The following is a 20,858-nucleotide window of genomic DNA, read 5'->3' as shown; positions in this document are numbered from 1 at the left end:
CATAATTTGAAAACTTGTAGGAAAACCAAAGAAAAAAAGAAAACAAATAATTAGTGTTTGTCCGTTTTCTTCTCTCCTTAACATTAGCTCATACATTCATATTTTGAAATAAAATTGTCTCAACTTCATTCATTCACATTTCTCCCTTAAAAAATCACCATATTTCTGAAGAACATATATTATCGTATTGAATATAATCAACGTACATATATAGAAGCTAGTGGATTAGCACTAGCAATGGCTCATATTAAGTTGTTGCTGATATGGGCATGTTGCTTAGCGCTATCGACTAGTTTTGCATATGGTCTTGGTGTTAATTGGGGTACACAAGCTGCACAAACATTGCCCCCTTCAACAATTGTTCAAATGCTTAAAGATAACAAGATTGATAAAGTTAAATTATTTGATTCTGATCATTGGACTGTTAAGTACTTTGCTGGTACTGGAATTGAAGTCATGCTTGGAATACCAAATAATCAATTGGCAAAATTTGCTGATGATTATGATTTTGCTAAGGAATGGGTGAAAAATAATGTTAGTACACATTTGTATAATGGAGGTGTTGATATCAAGTAAGCACCACCATGCATTTTCCTATGATCTCTTTATTCTTAGATTTGAGAAAAAACGTAGTAGGACGTGTGTATTTAATTTTGTATAGGTTTAAGTGTCTATTTATGCACATTCAAAATTAGAGGGTATAGATGTCAGCTGAAACCATGTTAAGTGGTATATTTATGTATTATGCCAATATTTGGCATAATATATAAACGTGCTCTTTAACTTGACTTCAACAGACAATTATATCCTCTAACTTTGGGTGTGTACAAGAAGGCACTTAAAAAATTGTATAAAATTGAACAAATAGACATATTCTACCTACGTAATATCCTACATGACAATTTTGTGTTCTATGTGGCGTACTACGTGTATTATGCCACGTAAGACATGTGTGTCTACTTGTTCAATTTTGTATAAGTTTAAGTGTATATTTGTGCACACTCAAAGTTGGAGGACAGTTGAGGTCAAGTTAAAGAATATATTTATGTATTTTGTTTTCATGATTTTCTAAAGCAATAACTATTTTGGATAAGTTAAAGGGTATACTTATGTATTATTGCTACGTCACAAATTTTGATTTTTTCTTTTTTTTCTTGAAGGTTTGTGGCAGTTGGAAATGAACCATTTTTGAAATCATACAATGGTTCATTTTTGAAATCAACATTTCCAGCTTTACAAAATGTACAAAAAGCCCTAAATTCAGCTGGCCTTGGCGACAAAATCAAAGCTACAATCCCACAAAACGCCGACGTTTACGAATCGGGTAATTCGGGTCCATCACAGGGAGATTTCCGATCGGACATAAGGGACCTAATGCAAAAAATTTGCAGTTTCTTTAAAGACAACAACGCACCTTTCCTTGTAAATATTTATCCTTTCTTAAGTCTCCACGAAAACAAACATTTCCCAATAGAATTCGCATTTTTTGATGGTCAAACAAAGGCCGTACGTGACAATGGAATATCATACACTAATATGTTCGATGCGAATTTGGATACATTAGTTGTATCGTTGAAAAAAGCTAGTTGTTCAGGTGTGAAAATAATTGTTGGTGAAATTGGTTGGCCAACAGATGGAGATTTATATGGAAATGTTACATTAGCCAAAAGATTTTATAGTGGATTTTTTAAGAAAATGGCTACAAAAAAAGGAACACCATTATACCCTGGATTTATTGAATATTATTTGTTTAGTTTAACAGATGAAAATGAAAAAAGTATTTTACCAGGAAGTTTTGAACGTCATTGGGGTATTTTTAGGTATGATGGAAAACCTAAATTTCCAATGGATATTACAGGACAAGGACATGAGGCAATGCCTATTGGTGCAAAAAATGTTAAGTATTTGGAGAACAAATGGTGTGTTTTGAACAAATATGCTGAAGATATAGGTAAAATTTTCAACTTAATCTACTACTCTCTATTTATTTATTTTTGAAAACTTTACATTTTTTTATGATTTAGATAATTAGTAGGTGGTGAATGGCTGGGGCGAGTAAAACTTGGGTGGATCTGAATAGGTCGAATTAATAAAGAGTCATAATCCGATGTGTTCAGAATTTGCTTAGGTTAAGATGTTGTAATTGGATCAAATAACTTGTCATAGTAACTCAAGTGGCCTATGAAACTTACATAGTTATGATTAATCTAGAGTTGTACGGGAAAGACTCTATCAACAACAATTTCATTCCTAGGGATAGAACTTGAGATCTCTAAATAATGATGGAGGAGTACTTAATCACCACTCCACCACAACTAGGTTTGGATGCAATGCTTAACATTCCTGGGAATGGAACTCGAGATCTCTGAATAATGATGAAGGAGTACTTACATTTCCATCACAACCTAAATAATCAGTTAATTTTGCTACTTCAACATATATATATCGATCGGTCTGAATTAATTTGTTTGTGACTGAGACGTTGTTGTTATTGTTACATAGGTAAACTACCTTCAAGTGTACAATATGCTTGCTCGAGGTCAGATTGTACAGCAGTGGATTATGGAGGATCATGCAACAAGTTAGATGGAGATGGAAATGTTTCATATGCATTCAACATGTATTTCCAAATGAATGGTCAAGATGTTGAATCTTGTGTTTTTGATGGATTGGCACAAATTGTGGAGAAAAATGCTTCTGTTGATAATTGTTTATTCCCTATTGGTTTGGAGAGTGTTGGAGTAAGAATTGGTTTGGATGCAATCCTTAACATTCTTGTTGGTTTCTTCCTCTTTTTGACACTTCTCTAAAAAATAAAATAATTAAATTTGCCTTTCAATGTCATGTATTAGACATATGTTTGGTTTGAAATATATAATTAAGATAAAGTACTACTACCAATGTTTACTTTGTTAAAATTTTAGGTGTCTCATTTTGTATGTATATTTATATTAACATAAGGCACTCAAGTTTTGTTGTATGGGAAGGAATAAATGTACATAAACTTAAAATTTCTTGAAAAATTTTGAATTTTTTTTAAAGTTTAAGATGGGTCTATGCACTTTCTCTATGATTATTCTATGATATTGGATTGTGTAGGGAATAATTAAATTTTCTTGTTAAGAAAGTGGGTAAAATATTGGAACATTAATAATAGGAAGTAGATTAATATAATGGTTAATTTTGGGGACCAATTAGATAGTAGTAATATAACTTTTCGTAGCATATTAAATGATTATGCTTAATTTTTTTCTATTCCCCTTCCCTTTCTCTCTTTCATTCATGAATATCAAGTGCGATGTGTTTGTCACGTTTCAAAATACCTCTTAGATGTGTTTGACAGCTAACACATATCATTGTCAAGGCAAACTCAATTTTCATATCTTAATTATTAATTCACAACATTTCATAAATCAAACAAGTATCAAAATTAAATAACATAATAATTAATTATGAAATAATTAGTATATGGAAAAGGGTTATATTGTCCTTTGTTATACTATTGATTCATATATGTTTTAATTAATGTTAAACTAAGATTACTCTCAGTCCACATATATTTTTTTAGGAAAATTGTATGAAATAACAAATTATTAATTCAAATTAAATGTTATAGTCATAGTTTATTTTATTTGTAATTCGCAGCAAACATTCCATGTTTTTTGCCATCCCATTTGTATACCGAAATATACAAATGCAGGACCCATTTGTATACCGAAATATACAAATGCAGGACCCATTTGTATACCGAAATATACAAACAGATCAAAATATACAAATATAGTGTCACGCCTCGAGCCTACACCCTGGGCGGGATTGGCACTCGAGAACCATTGATGGCCCCAAGCGAACCCTTGGCCTGACTTAACTTGTAGCAGAAGACTTAAATAATAAGGAACAACCTCAAAAGATAACTCATGCAATAACTTGGAATGTCTTAAAAAGAACATTCGACTAGCCAAAATGACAACTTACTGTCTTAACATAAACAACTAAAATGGACATACTAGAGAACTATAACTATCCGTCTATGAAGCCTCTAAAACAATGAGGAATGTCGGGACAAAACCCCCGATCATCCTAACAACTGAAATACTGAAAACAATGTAAAAACGGGTCCTCCAAAAAGCAAGGAGGCTCACCAACTGACTCTGAGTGCTCAATTGGATCAACGTCGCGCTGGATGTTCATCCTGATTACCTGTATTTGCATCATGAAAAGATGCAGGCCAAATGGCATCAGTACATTGAATGTACGAGCATACGAGGGGAAAACTAAACATGACATAAGCTTGAAATGAATTTGAAAAGATCATTTATCTTGGCTTTACTCAACTCAAATGCAAAATAAAACAACAGTAAAGGTGCAATTGATATAAAACATTTAAACCGAAATAACAACTCAATTTACTCATATCATAAAGTAATATAATTCTATGGGAGTTTCTCTAACCTTCTACTCTTTCCCGAAAGTCGATGACTATTCATAGCTATTACCTTGACACCAAATAAGAGTTCGACCCAATGCTTTATTTCTCTCCTAGTTGATCCTGATTCGACATTATAAGTATATTGATTTTTCCCACCGACAACCATCACTATGAGCTAATGTGATGATACAACGTCTTGCCCACTCTGCCAGAACTGTCATATAACTTGCCGTGATATAGAACGCCTCAACTAAGTAGATCCACTAGTCTATGCTAAAAAACATTAAGGTGTCATCTAAAAAGTATGACCCTTTCTACCCATGATGGCTACATGGTTTATGAAGACTTGAGTTATTATGAACTCGTCCCCATATCGGTGCTCAATACTAAACTCCAAAAATATACTCAGCTCATATGTTTTAAAACAAAACTTTTTTTGTGGTTTGAGGTAATTACTCAAAAACTAGCTTAAAAGCTCTCTTAAAAATCGGTGTTTCCTTTCTTGTTTAAATGTGAAACATTTTAAACTCTTGGGAATACTTAGTTCCTGTTAATCTGAAATGAACTTAACTATTACTCCTTACTCAACTCAAAACTCAAGCCTTTAAACAAAGTTAAACCATTTGTAAAAAACTTTTGGAATACTCTATGAACTTCTTTTGACTTGACTCTTAACTTTCCTTGAATTGGATTATGGATTCAAGGCTCATGATCTCATGTTTATGGATGATTTCATGGTGTTTAGACATACCTTAGAGTGTAGAAATCAACTAGAAAACTTAGGTACGTTGCTAGGAAACTCAAACGGAAAAGAGTGGGAAAGGGTATATGACCTGGCGTCCCTGGCGCTCTGAGTGGCGCGGGGCGCCAGAGAGCAAACTTCAGAAGTTGGGTTGGGGCGCACTTGCTGGCGCGGCTCCCCGAAGCCCAAACTTAAGAGATTTATTTGGGGAGCTCTGAGTGGCGCGGTACCCCAGCCCCCTCCCCAGGTTTTTGACAATTTTTTTTGCTCGTTTTTCAACGCTAAACCCTCTAAATTCAATTAGTTTCTTTCTCAAACGCTTAGAATCCAATACACAACCAAAGTATACAAGTACCCACTTCAAAACAGCCTTAAATCTCACCAAATCACTCCTAAGAACTCCTCCAAAACTTATAATCAAGATTCAAACGAAACTTAAACAAATTTCATCAAGAACTCATAATCTTTTCTTTTAAGAACACAATTATGCTGAATTGAATCATGATTGGCGCGTGGGTGAACTAACTCAATGATATGTGTTCTCACATACCTCGTAGGGATCAACCCTTGGCGAAATCCACAAGCAATTCTTCAAGAACTTGGCGATTCCTTGCTTCTTCTTCTTCTTTTTTCTCCTCTTTTTTTCTCTTCTCTCAAAACCCTAACTTAATTTTAATAGCGTAAAATGAATCCCATTAGTTGAGACCTCAACTTAATTACCAAAAAACAAATTTAATTATTTGGGTAGTGAAAAGACCATAATACCCTTAAAAAATTCTCGTTTTGACTTTCCTTATCTAGACAACCCAACTTCAAATGAGCATATCTTCCTCATACGAACTCTAAATTGAGAAAACTTGGCAGTGTTGGAAACATAATTCAAAGATCTTTCCTACCGTATCTTGTAGCACACCTAACTCATCCTGAGCTAGGAGTTATGGTCGTTTGAAGTTGACCAAAAACTCATCCTTAGCTTAATTTTGTCAAACTTTCCAAATTTGATTATTTCCAAAAACGGTTTCTTCCAAATTCTAATTTTTTCTAGTTCTTTCAAATAGCGAGGTGTTACGTGCATGACCCATTTGTATACCAAAATATACAAATAGACCGAAATATACAAATGCAGGACCCTTTTGTTTGTATACCAAAATATACAAATAGACCGAAATATACAAATGCAGGACCCTTTTGTATACCAAAATATACAAATGCAGGACCCATTTGTATACTAAAATATACAAATAGACCATATTTTTTATGTATATGTATACCGAAATATACAGATTAATAGCCATATAAAATATAAAGTTTGATATGGAGCGCAATTATACAAACTATAGTTATAACATACAAATATGATTTTTATGTTTGCTAAACCTAAAATTTACTCTATTTTTAATGTGATAAAAGTGACTCAAATTTTCTTACTTGTTTTTTTCTTTCAAATATATATATATATATATATATATATATAAAGGAGGAACATAGAGAAGGTGATGTGGCACCTCTCTATGGCCTCCACTCATATTTTTTTTCTTTCTCTTTTTCTTGGCATTTTTTCTTATTTCTTTCAATTATTTTTTTCTTACAAAATCATCTTCTTAATTTATACCTCTTCAATTATATAAATTCTATTCTTGAATCAGTATTAATAATATTCATAACTCCCAAACCTTTCATATTCATAACCTCTCAAGTCTTTCATATTCATAACCTCTAATTATTTAGTGTGGAAGGTTATATTAACACTATAAAATCACACTAAAATTGTGTGTTATTTTGTAGTCATCTTTGGTTAGAGAATTAGTGGCAGACATGTTACAATATTTGTAAGCTTTGAGGTGCATTATCTTTTCCAAATATGATTTCATATATTACTTTTAATTAGCAAGTAAGGCTAATATGTCAAAGCATATTTTTGTTTCTTCTAGATAAATTATTTTGTTTTGTTATCTTTGAGATTCATTTTAGGACTAATAATCTATTTGTTATTATTTTTTGACTCTTGTATATAGGATGGAATGAAATCATCCAGATGTGGAGATTAATGGATTTTGAGCTATATATTTTGATTATCCTTTATTTTTTTAGGTGCTTAAGAAGTAATGTTTCTATTATTGTAACGACCATTTTGGTCGTTTTGAGTACTAGAACTTTTTATTGCATAAAAGACTCTTTCGATAGATTGTAAATGAGTATTTTGGACTATTTGTAACTATAATTATAAAATTAATGGGGTAGTTTTAATAATTTATTAGTTGGCGAATATTTATGAAATAATTAATTTATATTAGTTGGTTAATGGGTCAAGTCCATAATTGATTTTAATACCCTAAGTCTGACCTATATAGGAAAATAAGTTAAGGAGTTTATTAATTTTTAGTCATAACACAAACTGATTGCGGCACAAACCCTTAGAGGAGAGAACGATAAGATCTATCGCAGGTAAACAAATTTCAATTGAAATCTATTCCCTGCCAATGTTAATGGTTGCTTGAATATAGTATTATTATTATTATTATTATTATTCGTATGATGTTAATGAAAGTGTAAACTTAAACTGACAAATTTGGTATGCTTTGGGTTATCTACTTAGTTCTCCGAATCGAGTTACTTGTAATTTGGTGGTCCTTATCTTATTGTATTGTCATATGATTATTATATTGTAAAACACTATGGCTATATAAGGATATCAATTGAATATTAATGGTGCATTGTGATTGGAAGGTGGAGACCAAACATTAATGAGGTTGTACTATGATTATTTATCAAATTTGGTTCTGGGCGTTGTAATTGAATTGGGTTTGGATCGCTGTTAGTTTGTCTGCCACTGATTTCGTAACCAGTGGCCTCAACTTTAATTATTTACTATTATTATATTATAAAGTGGAAGTGTGCATTTGTATAGTATTTGATGTTAGATGAATGCTGAGAGAAAAGTTAGGCCAGAACATTAATCATGTAAAGAATTGGAGTATTAAGTGTGGGTGTATAGGTAGAGGTGTTCATGGCCACTGGTTTCGTAACCAGTGGCTTGAACTTTTAAACATTAAAATGTCTTCATCTTATTATAAATTATATTTTGATGTATTGAGATATGTAATTAAATATTAGGTATCTCGTATTATTTTAAATTTCATTAAAGATTATGCTAATTGGAAGAATTTAGAAAATCCTTAGGCTTGAACTTTAGAAAATTGATTATAGTTTGAGTGTTTATGGACTCGTTAACTTACGAATTATGCACATATAATTGATAGATTGGAAGGGTTCGGAGGCATTGAGGAAAGGAAAGGTATTGGAGAAGTAGCTTTTTCACTTCGGTTCTTCGGTGGAGGTAGGTTATGGTTTATTCTATTTGATAGATAAACTCTTAATAGCGATTGATATGCATTGAATGATATTGTGAAGTTTTCTATATACTTGACTGTGTGATTGTGTGGCTTGGTTGTGTGGTTTGTGATTGGTCTAAAATCCTGAGACCGTGAGATTTATAATCTGAAAACCTCTCTATCGAAGTGATGCCTTGAATAAAGAAGGCTTGATGTAATATTATTAATGAATTGAAAAGTGGTGATAATAAATGATAAATTAATAATTTTATTGGATCGGAGTGTCACGTTCCGACACGGTATTTTTGGATCGGAGTGTCACGTTCCGACATGGTATTATTGAATCGGAGTATCACGTTCCGACACAGTATAATTGGATCGGAGTGTCACGTTCTGACACGACAACTTTAAAGGAAAAATATATTGAATTAACTTAATGTACTCAATCTCAATGAACGCATTTCCCAAACGAGTGTGATGTGGAGGCATGAGTCCTCATGTGTGTGCTTGACATTGTGATTGATTACGTACTTGCTTCAACTGTCACTTGTTCATGTTGTGGTTTCTTATCACCTGCTAAGTGCTATAGTTGACTTTATACTATTATTCATTGTATATTAGTTTCTATTTTGGGTTGACCGATGATACCTACTCAGTACATGTTGCCCCGTACTGAGCCCTACTTGTATTTTTCTTTGTTTTCCTTTTATGGAGTGCAGCTAGTGTACCAACGAATTTGACTCGCCCTTAGCTCTAGCCAGTCTCAGCATATCAGGTTTAAGGGTGAGCTATTTATTCGATCTTGTGTTGGATTCTCTTGGTCATGGCATAATGTCATTAGTTTTCGGACATAAACTATTTTATTCATTTATTTTGGTGTCTTTAATACTCTTAGACTTAGTATTTAAAGATTAGATGTCCTTGATGTGATGACTTTCAGGTTTTGGGGATAAGGTGTAATAGACTTTAGAGGTTGATTTGATTGGTTACTTTAACAAGTTGTGAGCTTCCGCATTTTATTGTTATTTGGAGTTGAATTATTGATATATGTTGGGGTTTAAGTTCCTTGGTTCGCCCACTTAGGAGGTTAAGTGTGGGTGCCACTCACGACTTGTTTTGGGTCGTGACAATAATATTATTTCTTTTGAGTTATTTATGTTTTGTCAAAATTATTATATGTGTAGGAGGATCTATGATTAAACACAATTTTCTCCTTATTCTTTTTTTTTTTCTTCTTTTGCTAGATAATTTTTTAACTTATTTAATCATATTTTGCAGATTATAGGAGATATATCTATAATGAAAATGGTTAGACATTCTTAATTTGATATGTCTAATATAATTACAACTCTTTCTTTGTTGAAATCATACACTTAATAGTATTTGTTTGTGTTCGTGAAGATATAAATCCTGAGTTTTTTTTAAAAAAATATTTAATTTATTCTCTTTAGACCTCTATGTAATTCTTAGATAATTTGATTATATTATAATGATACACTCTTCAATTTTTTTTTATTTGTTCAGGTAAATTCATCTCTCACTTTTATAATAATAATATATTAAGATATGGAATCTAACTAATTAAGATTGTTATTTTTCATTATTTAAATATGTAAACTTTTTTTCTTTAAAATTTAATTATTAAAAAGTTATTAATCAAATATTAAATTAATCTAATATTGTACAATAAAAATAATTAAAACATGTGATGATTCGGTGATGACGACGACAAGTAATAGTAATTGTGGATAATTATTAAAAATAGTGTTGGCTAACAATATAGTCATGGATAATAACTATTAATGGCAATCTGAATTACACATTATTGAAAAATTATACTAAGAATATAATTAAAAAGATTACAAAGAAGCATAAAAGAACGACCATATCTCAAGTTTACATAGATATATATATAAATTATACTTAAAAGATCCCAAAAATAAAAAAGAAAAAAATATCACATCTCAAGTTTACATTTCAGTAGTTCTAATATTACCTTCTCTTTTTCTCTATGAAATTTATTTTTAATATTTAACTTTTCGAAGTTCACATATATTGATTTCTTAATGAATTTCATATTTAACCTAAATATTTTGCATAACTTCTCTTCTATGAAATTATGTGATTAATAAAAAATTCCTTTTATTAAAGTAATTATTGATATTAGTATGTAACTTTATTTTAATTCTTTTCATAACTGCGCGAAGCGCGGCCAAGTACACTAGTCAGTAAATATTTGAAAATTAAATTTCTAAAATACAATAAATTTTTTTTAGCCAAATAAATATTCAAAGATAAAAATCTAATTCGAAATTAATGATCAAAAACTAACTAAATCTAGACACTTGAAATGATTTTGTAATAAAATAAAAAATAGAACAAAAATGAAAAATGCTTATTCCTATTTTATGTATTTTTTGTTTTGTTCCCAACAAAAAGAATCCAAATTAATCAAATTAGTCCCTCTCTTCATTATTCACCCCTTTCTTCCATCCCCCAAAAAAACCCCCAATTGCAGAGAGCGAAATTGATAACTTAATAGCAAAATTCAATTGCTCCGACACTACTACCTTGTCGGCTCTCTTTCAGAAAATTCAGTTTTACTCCATTTATAGCATTCTGTAGTGGGAATTACCCTTTATCCAGTAGCAGCTGGGAGGCACCTTGCTGGCGAATTGGACCGACATGGGAAAACAGCTCTTGTAGAAGAGGAAAACTTGGGAGTTACATTTCAGAAAGCTTGAAACAAGAATCTGATCAAACCAATTTGAGTGGTTTCTTGAAAAGTAAGAGTCTTTTCATTTTTAAGCTTTGCTCAAAAGGACTCCCAATTGAGGTTCCCCAGCATTTCTGTTCTAATTCAATTGGTTCTTTTTTTGTATGGGGATGTTGCATTCTGGGTTTATTTGTTTGGTAGACGTTGATATTTGAGAAAAACGTGAGAAGTTTTCATCTGTGTAAGGTGATGGTGGGTGAAAGATAGCTCTTCGGAGGGCATCTTAAAGATTGTATCTTTTTTATTTAATTTCTATTCAGGTTTTATGCATAGCATTCGTGTGAAGCTTTGGACTCTTTTTTTTTTCTCTCTATAATAGAAAATTGAGTTGAATTGATGAGTAGAAAGCTTAAAATAGCTCAATAGAAGGGCTAGAAGTTGTATAGTGTGATGTATATATCCATGAAGCTGAATGGTTTTAGGTCCAAGTTTACGCAGGTAGAAGTGTGCAGCTCGAATTGCCTAAAAGTTGAGCTTTTGTTTCTTTGGTGAAGTAAGTGATATCTTTGAAAGATGCAGTAGTTACAAGATATGACATTGAAGCTTACAGAAACATCTCGCTCCTACACAAAAACTGTCTATGCCAGAGCTAGGGAACTACTGAAGTCTAAGTGTTGATCTGAACTATTAGATGGGAATAAACCGAACCAGCAAAATAGACTAGCCATACATTTAACTTTTATAGAGCCTATAGGAGTTAAAGTCACCTATTTCAAAATAAATATATAGAGCCTATAGGAGTTGAGATCCCTTCAAAACATTTCCTATTCTTTTCTGTCGAAATACTCCAAAAAATGCAAGCAAGTATCATTCTCCATTTGTGCTTGATGGATTTATCAACTCTCCATAAGCACCAACTCAAGTATGCTTCCCTTAATGAGTGAGGAGTGATCCATTTGAGGCCATAAATGCACAAAAACATGCTTCATAGATCTGAAGTAAAAAGATGGCCAGGGCTTTCAGCTTCCACTTTACGCATATAGCATCTGTGAGTGAATTGAATTTTCCTCTTTATCAGATTATCCTGAGTGAGGCATTCCTCATTCAGGACTGTCCAGGTGAAAGAAATGACCTTGGGAGGAATTTTTGCTTTCCATATGAGCTTCCAAGGCCAGTTGTCAAGCATGGGATTGCAAGAGCACATTTTCTGGTAGCTCAACTTAACAGAGAAGATGCCACCTGCTTGATTACCGCATTTAAGTCTGTCTGCTACCGATGGACTCAGGTTGCTTTGTTGTAGACTAGTTTTATATATAACTCAATTTTTTATTTAAAATTCTTACGATCAAACATTAATTTTCAAAAAAAAAAAATCGTGATTAAACGGCAATAAGAATTAACAAATAATCATACCTCAGCAAAAATAAAAACAATAATCACATGACAACCCTTACCCCAGCGCGCCTAAGTCCATAGTTCCGTCAACCGTCCACCGTCCACAGCCGTTCGCCGCCGTCCGTCCTCCGTCGACCTTCTGCCGGCGAAGTAGTGTCAGGTACCTTGCCGTAGTATCGTTTTTTTTTTGAATTCATATGTAATACAGTTTTCAGTTTTTCCTTTTTCCTTGGTATTAGCTCCCTGAAACTATGTTTACTTTTGGATGTATTTGATATAACAAATGAGCTAAACAGTGTGTGTGTGTGTTAGTTTAAAGTTTTCATCTTTAAGGATTGTTAATTGGTTTGTTGATAGGTAATGCAAATATATGCTGATGTAGACATATCTTACGTTTTGGATGGCTTTGTAGAGTTTTTATTGGCTAGTGTGTGGGTGATAAAACGGACATGGTTTTCCAATAGAGAATTATGGATTAAACTGTGTGACTGTGAATAATAACTTTTTTTCGAACAATGGTTGAATAATCATGATTGTTATTGAATATTAATTGTGATAGTATTAAATTGAATTGATTAACATCACATAGGTTTGTTGAAATTCCATTGAGAAAAAATAGGTTTTTGTGACATATATTACTTCACATAAATCTTTTGTTTCAATCAGATTGTTGTGGCATTTGGGAATGGCGAACAGCAGGTATGAATACGTGAAATGGTTTGAGGTGGAAGACGAAGTAATGTACCCAAACATCATTGTCGTTCAAATTGATGGCCGCGACTTTGGCTGGTAATGAGATGTTTAAATGTTTATGGTTTGCACGTGCCTTTATATTTTGTGTTCTTATCTTTCTGCAAATTAAGCCTAGTTTAGTAATTAAGGTAAAGGTGTTGAAATCAAAAGATATCCAGTTAAAATTCTATTGAAGTATAGGTCTGTGTTCAGGTTAAGTGCTAGTTCTTGTCAATTGGTGTTGGTATATCTTGTGAATATACTCTTGCTGCTTGAGAAAAAGGATTCTGTTTTGGGTTTTTGGGGTATTTGATTTTCTAATTTGCATTGTATATGTTTAGTTTCTCGGAGAAGCATGGATTTGAGAAGCCGAATGATGATAAAGCCTTGAACTTGATGAATGCTTGTGCTATTAAGGTATTAGAGAACTTCTCTGATGTTATATTTGCATATGGATTTAATGATGAGTACAGGTATGATGCGTTTCTTACTATTAGACAATTATTCCCTTTTTCTTCCCCCTTGAAAAGCTTGACAATGTGGTACAACGATTTATGCAGTTTTGTTTTGAAGAAGGAAACCACATTTTACCAGAGACGAGCAAGGTTTGTAACCTATTTCATATCTCAAGAATTTGTTATCAATGTTTATCAATAATTATTTTGGCTCTTTAGGAAGAGTAATTTGAATGATGCACTTTGTCTTGTTAGTATTCATATACCGCTGGTACGGTACAAAATTCTTGCTCTTGCATTGACTCATGTTTGAGTAGTGATAAAACTATACCTGTTTACTTTGCTTGTCTTATGCTTCTTGAACACTCTTTGAACATTGCATGATAACTTTGTATGTGATTCAACTAGAATCATCTTTTCTGTTAACTACAATATACAAGTCTCTTCCTCAGCAGTTGGTTTGCTAGATCATGTCCAATTTGTCTTTGATTTTAGATCATCATCTCAGCAATTTTTTTTGGATTCCCGACACCAACAATCTGTCATTATTTTAAACTTGACTGTTACATTGTCCTAGTGCTGACTGCTGAGGAACTGTATATTATATAACCAGTCTCTAACAGTGAAGGTAATTCAATTATGCTCAGGGATGCTGCTGTCTCTTGGATAGTTTATCAACTTTTTATCTCTTTCTCTTAACCGCCATGTCTATACCAGTTTGAACTGTCGTTTGATTCCCCTTCTTTAGCATGTTCTTGTTAAAGTGGGTTAGAGTCCCACATTAATTGGGGAATGGATTGATGGTTTACTTATATGGACATTGACAATCATCCCCTCATGAGCGCTTTTGGGGTTGAGTTAGAACCAAGGTCCATTTCTTTATCATGGTACTAGGTTAGGTCCAACCCAATTCATTGTTTTCGATGTTGGACCCCCCTCTTATATTGCCCACTCTCCAAATGTCGAGTCCTTGACGTGCGGGGGTGTTGAGTCCCACATCGGTGGGCATTAAGGAATTTGGTCTCCTTATATGGTCTTGATCAATCCTTCCCTCATGAGCTAGCTTTGGGGGTTGAGCTAGGCTATATATTTCTTGTTCTCTTATAATCATTTTTGAGATTTTGTTAATGAGAAGGAAAATCAGCTCCAAATCACTATAGGCCCTTGTGGTAGTTGGCTTGAGGAAATGCATAGTAAACAGTATTAGGGAAATATAGAGATTGATCACAAACTTTTCTTAAGAAAGCACTAGGACAATCTTAAGGCGTGGTCAGCTTGGCTGTCCACACATTTGTCTTCTCACTAAGATGACCACCATATATATGTTTTTGTTTTCAAGCTACTTATGTGGAGTTGAGTAAAATGGATTATAAGATACAAAATATCCCTCTTGATTTAGTCAAGAAGACAAAGAAAAGAGAGATGTAAAATAATCTTTGTTTCTTCATTTGAGATGAAGTTGCTCATGATTTTTCTAAGCTGACCAGAAACTTCAACGTGCAGCAAAATACTATCCATTATTGTGTCTTTCTTCTCATCTACATATGTAACCAAATGGAAAGAGTTCTTTTCTCAAAATGAGTTAAGTGTGCCTCCATCATTCCATTCACGAGTTATCAACTGTGCATCAATGGAGGTTCTTCAGGCATATCTTCTATGGAGACAGACAGAATGTGAGTTCTCGTATTGAATATTTCCAATTAATAGTTACTGGAGGAGTTGAATTCTTAAAATCTGATGCTGAAGGATATTGGTTCTTACAGGTCATATAAGCAATCAATACAATACTTGTTTGTGGAAGCTGGTGTTTTCTGGAAAGTCAGAAAAGGAGGCGAAAGAGATTCTGAAGGTGCTGTAATTAACTCAAGTTGGAGAGTAAAAAATTGAATTGTTTCCTCAATAATACGGCATGCGTATTTACGGTATTTTTCTTCAATATTATTCTTCTTCAATTTCAAATTTTAGTTAACACTAAGGGGTCGTTTGGTAGCTGGATAAACAAGTTTTATCCATGTATTAGAGTTTGTATAACTTATACGACGTTTGGTAGGTGGATAAGAAAAAGTTATTCATGTATATAATTAATATGATGTTTGGTAGGTGGATAAGAAAAAAGTTACTCATGTATATAATTAATACGGCGTTTGGTAGGTGGATAAGAAAAAAGTTATTCATGTATAAAATTTATACGACGTTTGGTTGACAATTTTGAAATTGTCATAACTAATATATGTATAAGTTATGAGTAAATTTGTGTATTATTTATGCGGAGTAGAAGGTGGAATAATTAAGACGGGTATAGCTAATACATGGATAAAAAGTTAAAGACAATATTACCCTTATCATTTTCACTTGACTACTTTCTTCTTTTACATAATCAAAGAAATGTTTTAATTTAAATACAAAGTTAAAGAAGGAAAGAATATAATTGTAAAAAAATGTTATAATTTAAAAAATATTTAATTTTACTAATTTTTAATATAAAAAACCAACATCCAAAGGAATAATTTATGCATAACTAAACCTTGCAGAGCTAATACTTGTATAACTAATACCTACATAACTAATACTCACATTACTAATACCTGCATAACTAATACACACATTACTAATAACGACATAACTAATACCCATATTACGAATACATGTATAACTCTATCCAGCTACCAAACGACCCCTAAATAAATATAATGTTAAAAATTATATAAAGAAGAAAAGTAGAATGAAGTTAAAAAGAAGAAGCTCGGATTGGCCCACTAGCAGATCACATAGTGGTTAGGAATCAGGAGTTGGTGTCAGGTCCACCACTCTTCTGAATTTACTGGCCCAGACCGGCCTCTTACGAAAGGGTCCGGTTTGTGAACCAGACCATCTCCCTGGGCCAGAGATCAAGTGTGCCAGTTCTGGTCCAGGCCGAACTTGCCAGGTATAGTAGCAGGTGGTTTTTATATGCTAGTAGCTAAAGAAGGTAAGCAGTTACATGCATTTAGTGCCTTCATTTGCATAAAGAAAGATGCTTATTAGAGAAGATCTTAGGAGGAATGGCTATTATGTGAAGAAAAACGTATTACAGCTCCCAGCAAAGGTTTCTGGAGTGATAGCTCTGCATACATATCTGTGATCTCCTATGGATTACTCGTCTACAGTTTGTTACCTGGAAAATATGTGTTGAACTCCTTTAAAAAATGTCAATACCTGCACTGCACAGGTTGAGAAGTGTTTTTTAAATCATGAAGCTCATTTTTCCAATTTTTACTCTTGCTATATATGATTTAGATGAACCACATAACTTGAAGCTAACTAATGGTAAACTTGGGGCCAAATTTTGGATTGGAGTGAAGATTCTAAGTTATAGGTCAAGTCACAAGATATACAGGTCTTTTTCTCTATCTGTACTATTTGTTTTGATAACCCTGGTGCCTGGGAAAAGCTAGCGTGTATCTCGACTAATTCCACAGGATACCTGCCACCTCTCACTAGCAACATGTACCAATTAACTCTGCCACCAAGGCTAGGAGCCTAGGACAGATGAGGAGAAATCACCTGATGTTTTTGTATCTACTGGGGTTTGAACGTTTGAACCTGAGACCTCATGGTTCTCAATCCACTTCATTGACTACTAGGCCACACCCTTGGGTGTTCTATCTGTACTTAAAGAATGTACAAAAGCATTTTCCAATCTTTTAGTCTTTTTCCACTTCTGTTGGAATTTGAGTCTGCCTTGTCTAATTGCTTTCAATCAGGCAATTCTCATATATAGATATGTGATGTGCTCCACAATATCGTTAGAGATGAATTATGACCTCCCTAGTTGTTTATATCTTCTTTCCCCTTAGGTTCTCTTCTTGTATCATAACGGTGCTCTAGGGCAAATTTTCTTTCTACCCTCGTACTTTTTCATCTTGCTTGTTTTTGGTCCAAAGATGATATTCTTAATGATTGATGGTTGTCTTCACAAATCTTCGCAATAATAGCTTGGGCCATGGCTGGATTAACTGCATTTTTTATATTTCGGATCTACTTACTTTTGAAGTCATTTAAACAATCATTTTCAAATTTATGGTTGGACTCAAAGAACCCTAGACTTGAGGCTTAATAGTGTTCTGACAAAAGCAGGGAACACAAAAGCAGGAGCAAAATGAATTACTTTTTCAGCAGTTTGGTATCAACTACAAGGACCTTCCGCAGATTTTTCGTCAAGGGTCTTGTGCCATCAAGATAAAGGTAGCTACCTTCATCCCCCTTCTCCTAGAAGAGTATATATTGGTATATGCATGTGGTGCATGTGCCACTATCCCGTTTTTTGTTTTTTAGATTTGAAAGATAGATAAATATGGCATTTGGATATGAAAAACACGGTTTTGAAAACAATTGATGTGTGTGGTTTTCTGTTTTGGAAGATTGGTTTTAGGAATTTTTTTGAAGAATTATTAAGTATTAAAAAATTTGAGGCAGAAGAAATGGTTTAAAATGGTTTTGATGACTTTTCGAACGAGAGAGGGAAAGAGGGCAGACACTTCTGTTTTTGTCCGTCTTTGTTAACAAACTTCCCCTAAGGACCGCACACACTCTCTCTTTTTGTTCTAAATTCTTCTCTTTCTTTCTTGCAAAAAGTAAACTAGAAAGCAAAACCTAGCCCTATAATTTTAGAGAAATGTTTTTTTTTTGTAGAAGTTAGCAAGTTCTTTGACTTGAAATTAAAATGTTTGTGTACTCATACAGTTAAATGGCACGCCTAAAAATGGGTAAGAGTAGTAGTAATTGAACTCCACAGTCTGAGCCTTGTTGAGGTCATCTTATTGTTGTGCTTTTTCGTGGAGCAGTTATGTGTAACTCTTATATTTTTGATATAAAAATGGCATGTCCATTAATGGACTCTTTTGTGACGAGTAGACATTCTTTTCATGTTTAAATTTTCCCTCTCAATAACAAAAAGACTAACACAAGCTCTATGCTTAAACCATGAACTCTTACCCCAACCTATAGGAGTAGAAAGGGAAGAATAGGAGGTATATGCGATGCAGTTTGCTCATCACTATACGTGGGTACTTCATATCATGCATCTTCATGTCCACTTTGACAATTTATATTATCCCTTTTAACACAGGTGGACGATATTGTGAAATACCGTGAAGATGGCACTCCTGTTAAAAGACCAAGGAAGAAAGCGGTCATAGTTCACTCTGAAAATGTAGCAACAAAAAGATTCTGGAATAACTACACATGCCTTACCGAGGAACTTGGTTCGCTCGCTGAAGGGATTAACAAGATTAAACCCGAGTATTTGAGGTCTTTCCAATTTGAAAGCAGGTTGATGTTATCTACGTGGATTGTAGTCCGGGTAGACGGTTGTCATTTCCACAGGTAATTTATGCCTTTATTTCTGCCAATTGGTCTTCTCTTTACTTTTTAATGACCTTTTGCTCGACTTACCAAGAAGTGTTGATATCATTCTTTGTTGATATGTAATTGTGCTTGTCTCTTTCTTTTCCCCTTTTCCAGTTGATACCTTTTCTCTTGTCTGTGATGCTCTTTAGATTGAATTATTCTTTTTGCTTCAAATCCCACGTTTCATGTCAAAATGATGTGGCATTATTCTTGCTTCTTATTTTCATCAAGCATAAAATTTTGTAGGTAATATGCATTTTCTGGATAATATAATCCATGTTTCAGTGGGAGCTGGTTTTTCTTATATGCCTATTTTCTTTATAAGTCTCTGGATTTCTACCTCCGGATTAAAGAAGAAACTCCAAGCATTTCCCAAGTTAATTTTCTATTATGACCTGGAAACAACAGTGAAGTTGTACAAAACATTCCAGATCCATAAAAAATGTCAGACACAAGTGCATGGTTGTAATATATGCATACACTTTTATAAAAAAAAATAAAAAAAAAATAAAATATATATATATGTGTGTGTGTGTGTGTGTGTGTGTGTAATTTCACAAGTATAAAGTCATGTAAAATACTGAGCATGTAATTTGAGAAATCTAATTTGGACTTGCTGGTTTCATGATCTTGATGGGATCCACTGTAGGTTTTGTGACGATAATGGCTTTCAGAAGCCAAATGATGAGCAGGCACTGAAACTTATGAACTCTTGTGCGGTTTCTTTGCTGGAGATGTTTAAGGATATTATCTTTGCATATGGGGTGAGTGATGAATACAGGTATTAGTTCATTTAACATCTTTGATTCACTTTTAACATATCTCTTCCTTTTCCTGTTATCTTTTATCTTGAGAGATCAATTTTTCTTTCAGCTTTGTTTTGAAGAAAGATTCTCTATTGTATCAGAGGTGGTCAAGGTAACTCTTTCATCACCATTCTTAAGTTCCTAGGTAAGTGCAGTGTTTAGCTAAAACCACATATTAGGAGGGAACCAATTCAAGGTCAAAATCAAATTCTTCTTCCTGTTTCTAGAATCCATGATGCATATAGATTATTTTGACACCACTCAGCTGCAGTTGCCAACCTGCAAGAACATAGTGCAATTATCTGTGAACAACATGCTAAAAGATCCTGCAAATTCATTTCTTGTGCGCAATGCGAGTTTTGTCAGAATGTGTCCTATAAAATGCTTGCTTGTCTGAATGGTGGAATTTCCCTTCTAGAATATTTTGCATTTTTAGTAAATCTCTTACATACAACGATTTCTCAAAGCTTTTTCATTAATTTGGTTAAGTTTCAGGGTAGAGTCTATTTGGCAACTGTATGAGGGCCATCCTCAACTAGTTTACATAATGTTTTTATATTGACATTTTTGTTGGTTATATTTGATGTAGTTATTTTGACTTGCTCTTATGATCATCATTTCAGTGAAATCGTCTCTGCCGTTGTATCTCTTTTCTCTTCCATGTATGTGATGAAGTGGAAAGAGTTTTTTCATAAGAAAGAGTTTAAAGAACCACCTTATTTTGATGGACGATCTGTTTGCTATCCATCATCTGAGATTCTTCGAGATTACTTGGCTTGGAGACAAGTTGATTGTGAGTACTCCCTATTTTATTTGTTAGTTAAGAATTTCAAGCAAATTAATCAGGTTATATGAAGAAATTT

The 20,858-nt window shown here is 33.3% G+C and overlaps 2 protein-coding genes across 3 annotated transcripts in view; both read left to right on the top strand.

Annotated features, from left to right (window-relative positions):
- Positions 1–20,858, top strand: part of LOC125812687 (tRNA(His) guanylyltransferase 1-like) — an 81,737-nt gene that overhangs the window by 57,059 nt on the left and 3,820 nt on the right. For both annotated transcript variants that reach the window (XM_049492178.1, XM_049492177.1), the window contains exons 2-11: positions 13,281–13,403; positions 13,688–13,819; positions 13,907–13,951; positions 15,305–15,474; positions 15,565–15,650; positions 17,918–18,025; positions 18,909–19,165; positions 19,839–19,970; positions 20,063–20,107; positions 20,619–20,788. In XM_049492178.1, coding sequence (XP_049348135.1) covers positions 13,300–13,403; positions 13,688–13,819; positions 13,907–13,951; positions 15,305–15,474; positions 15,565–15,650; positions 17,918–18,025; positions 18,909–19,165; positions 19,839–19,970; positions 20,063–20,107; positions 20,619–20,788 — 1,249 coding nt within the window. In that variant the 5' untranslated portion in view covers positions 13,281–13,299. The remainder of the gene's footprint in view (positions 1–13,280; positions 13,404–13,687; positions 13,820–13,906; positions 13,952–15,304; positions 15,475–15,564; positions 15,651–17,917; positions 18,026–18,908; positions 19,166–19,838; positions 19,971–20,062; positions 20,108–20,618; positions 20,789–20,858) is intronic.
- On the top strand, positions 161–3,013 carry LOC125812688 (glucan endo-1,3-beta-glucosidase 8-like). The gene is made up of 3 exons (XM_049492179.1): positions 161–572; positions 1,161–1,951; positions 2,503–3,013. Exons 1-3 carry the CDS (start codon positions 238–240, stop codon positions 2,808–2,810), a joined length of 1,434 nt encoding a protein of 477 aa, XP_049348136.1. The 5' UTR covers positions 161–237; the 3' UTR covers positions 2,811–3,013.

This window comes from Solanum verrucosum, unplaced genomic scaffold (assembly GCF_900185275.1).
Source record: "Solanum verrucosum unplaced genomic scaffold, falcon-dt-bn FXZP01000275.1, whole genome shotgun sequence".
Taxonomy (NCBI): Eukaryota; Viridiplantae; Streptophyta; class Magnoliopsida; order Solanales; family Solanaceae; genus Solanum; species Solanum verrucosum.
The sequence above is the reverse complement of the archived record's forward strand: the minus strand, read 5'-3'. Positions and strand labels throughout refer to the sequence as shown.

Bases quoted from the DNA above. Each gene is read 5' to 3' on its own strand.
- LOC125812688 (XM_049492179.1), top strand. From the start codon at position 238: ATGGCTCATATTAAGTTGTTGCTGATATGGGCATGTTGCTTAGCGCTA. The intron at 573-1,160 runs GTAAGCACCACC...TTTTTCTTGAAG, and splicing joins AATGGAGGTGTTGATATCAA to GTTTGTGGCAGTTGGAAATG. The intron at 1,952-2,502 runs GTAAAATTTTCA...ATTGTTACATAG, and splicing joins CAAATATGCTGAAGATATAG to GTAAACTACCTTCAAGTGTA.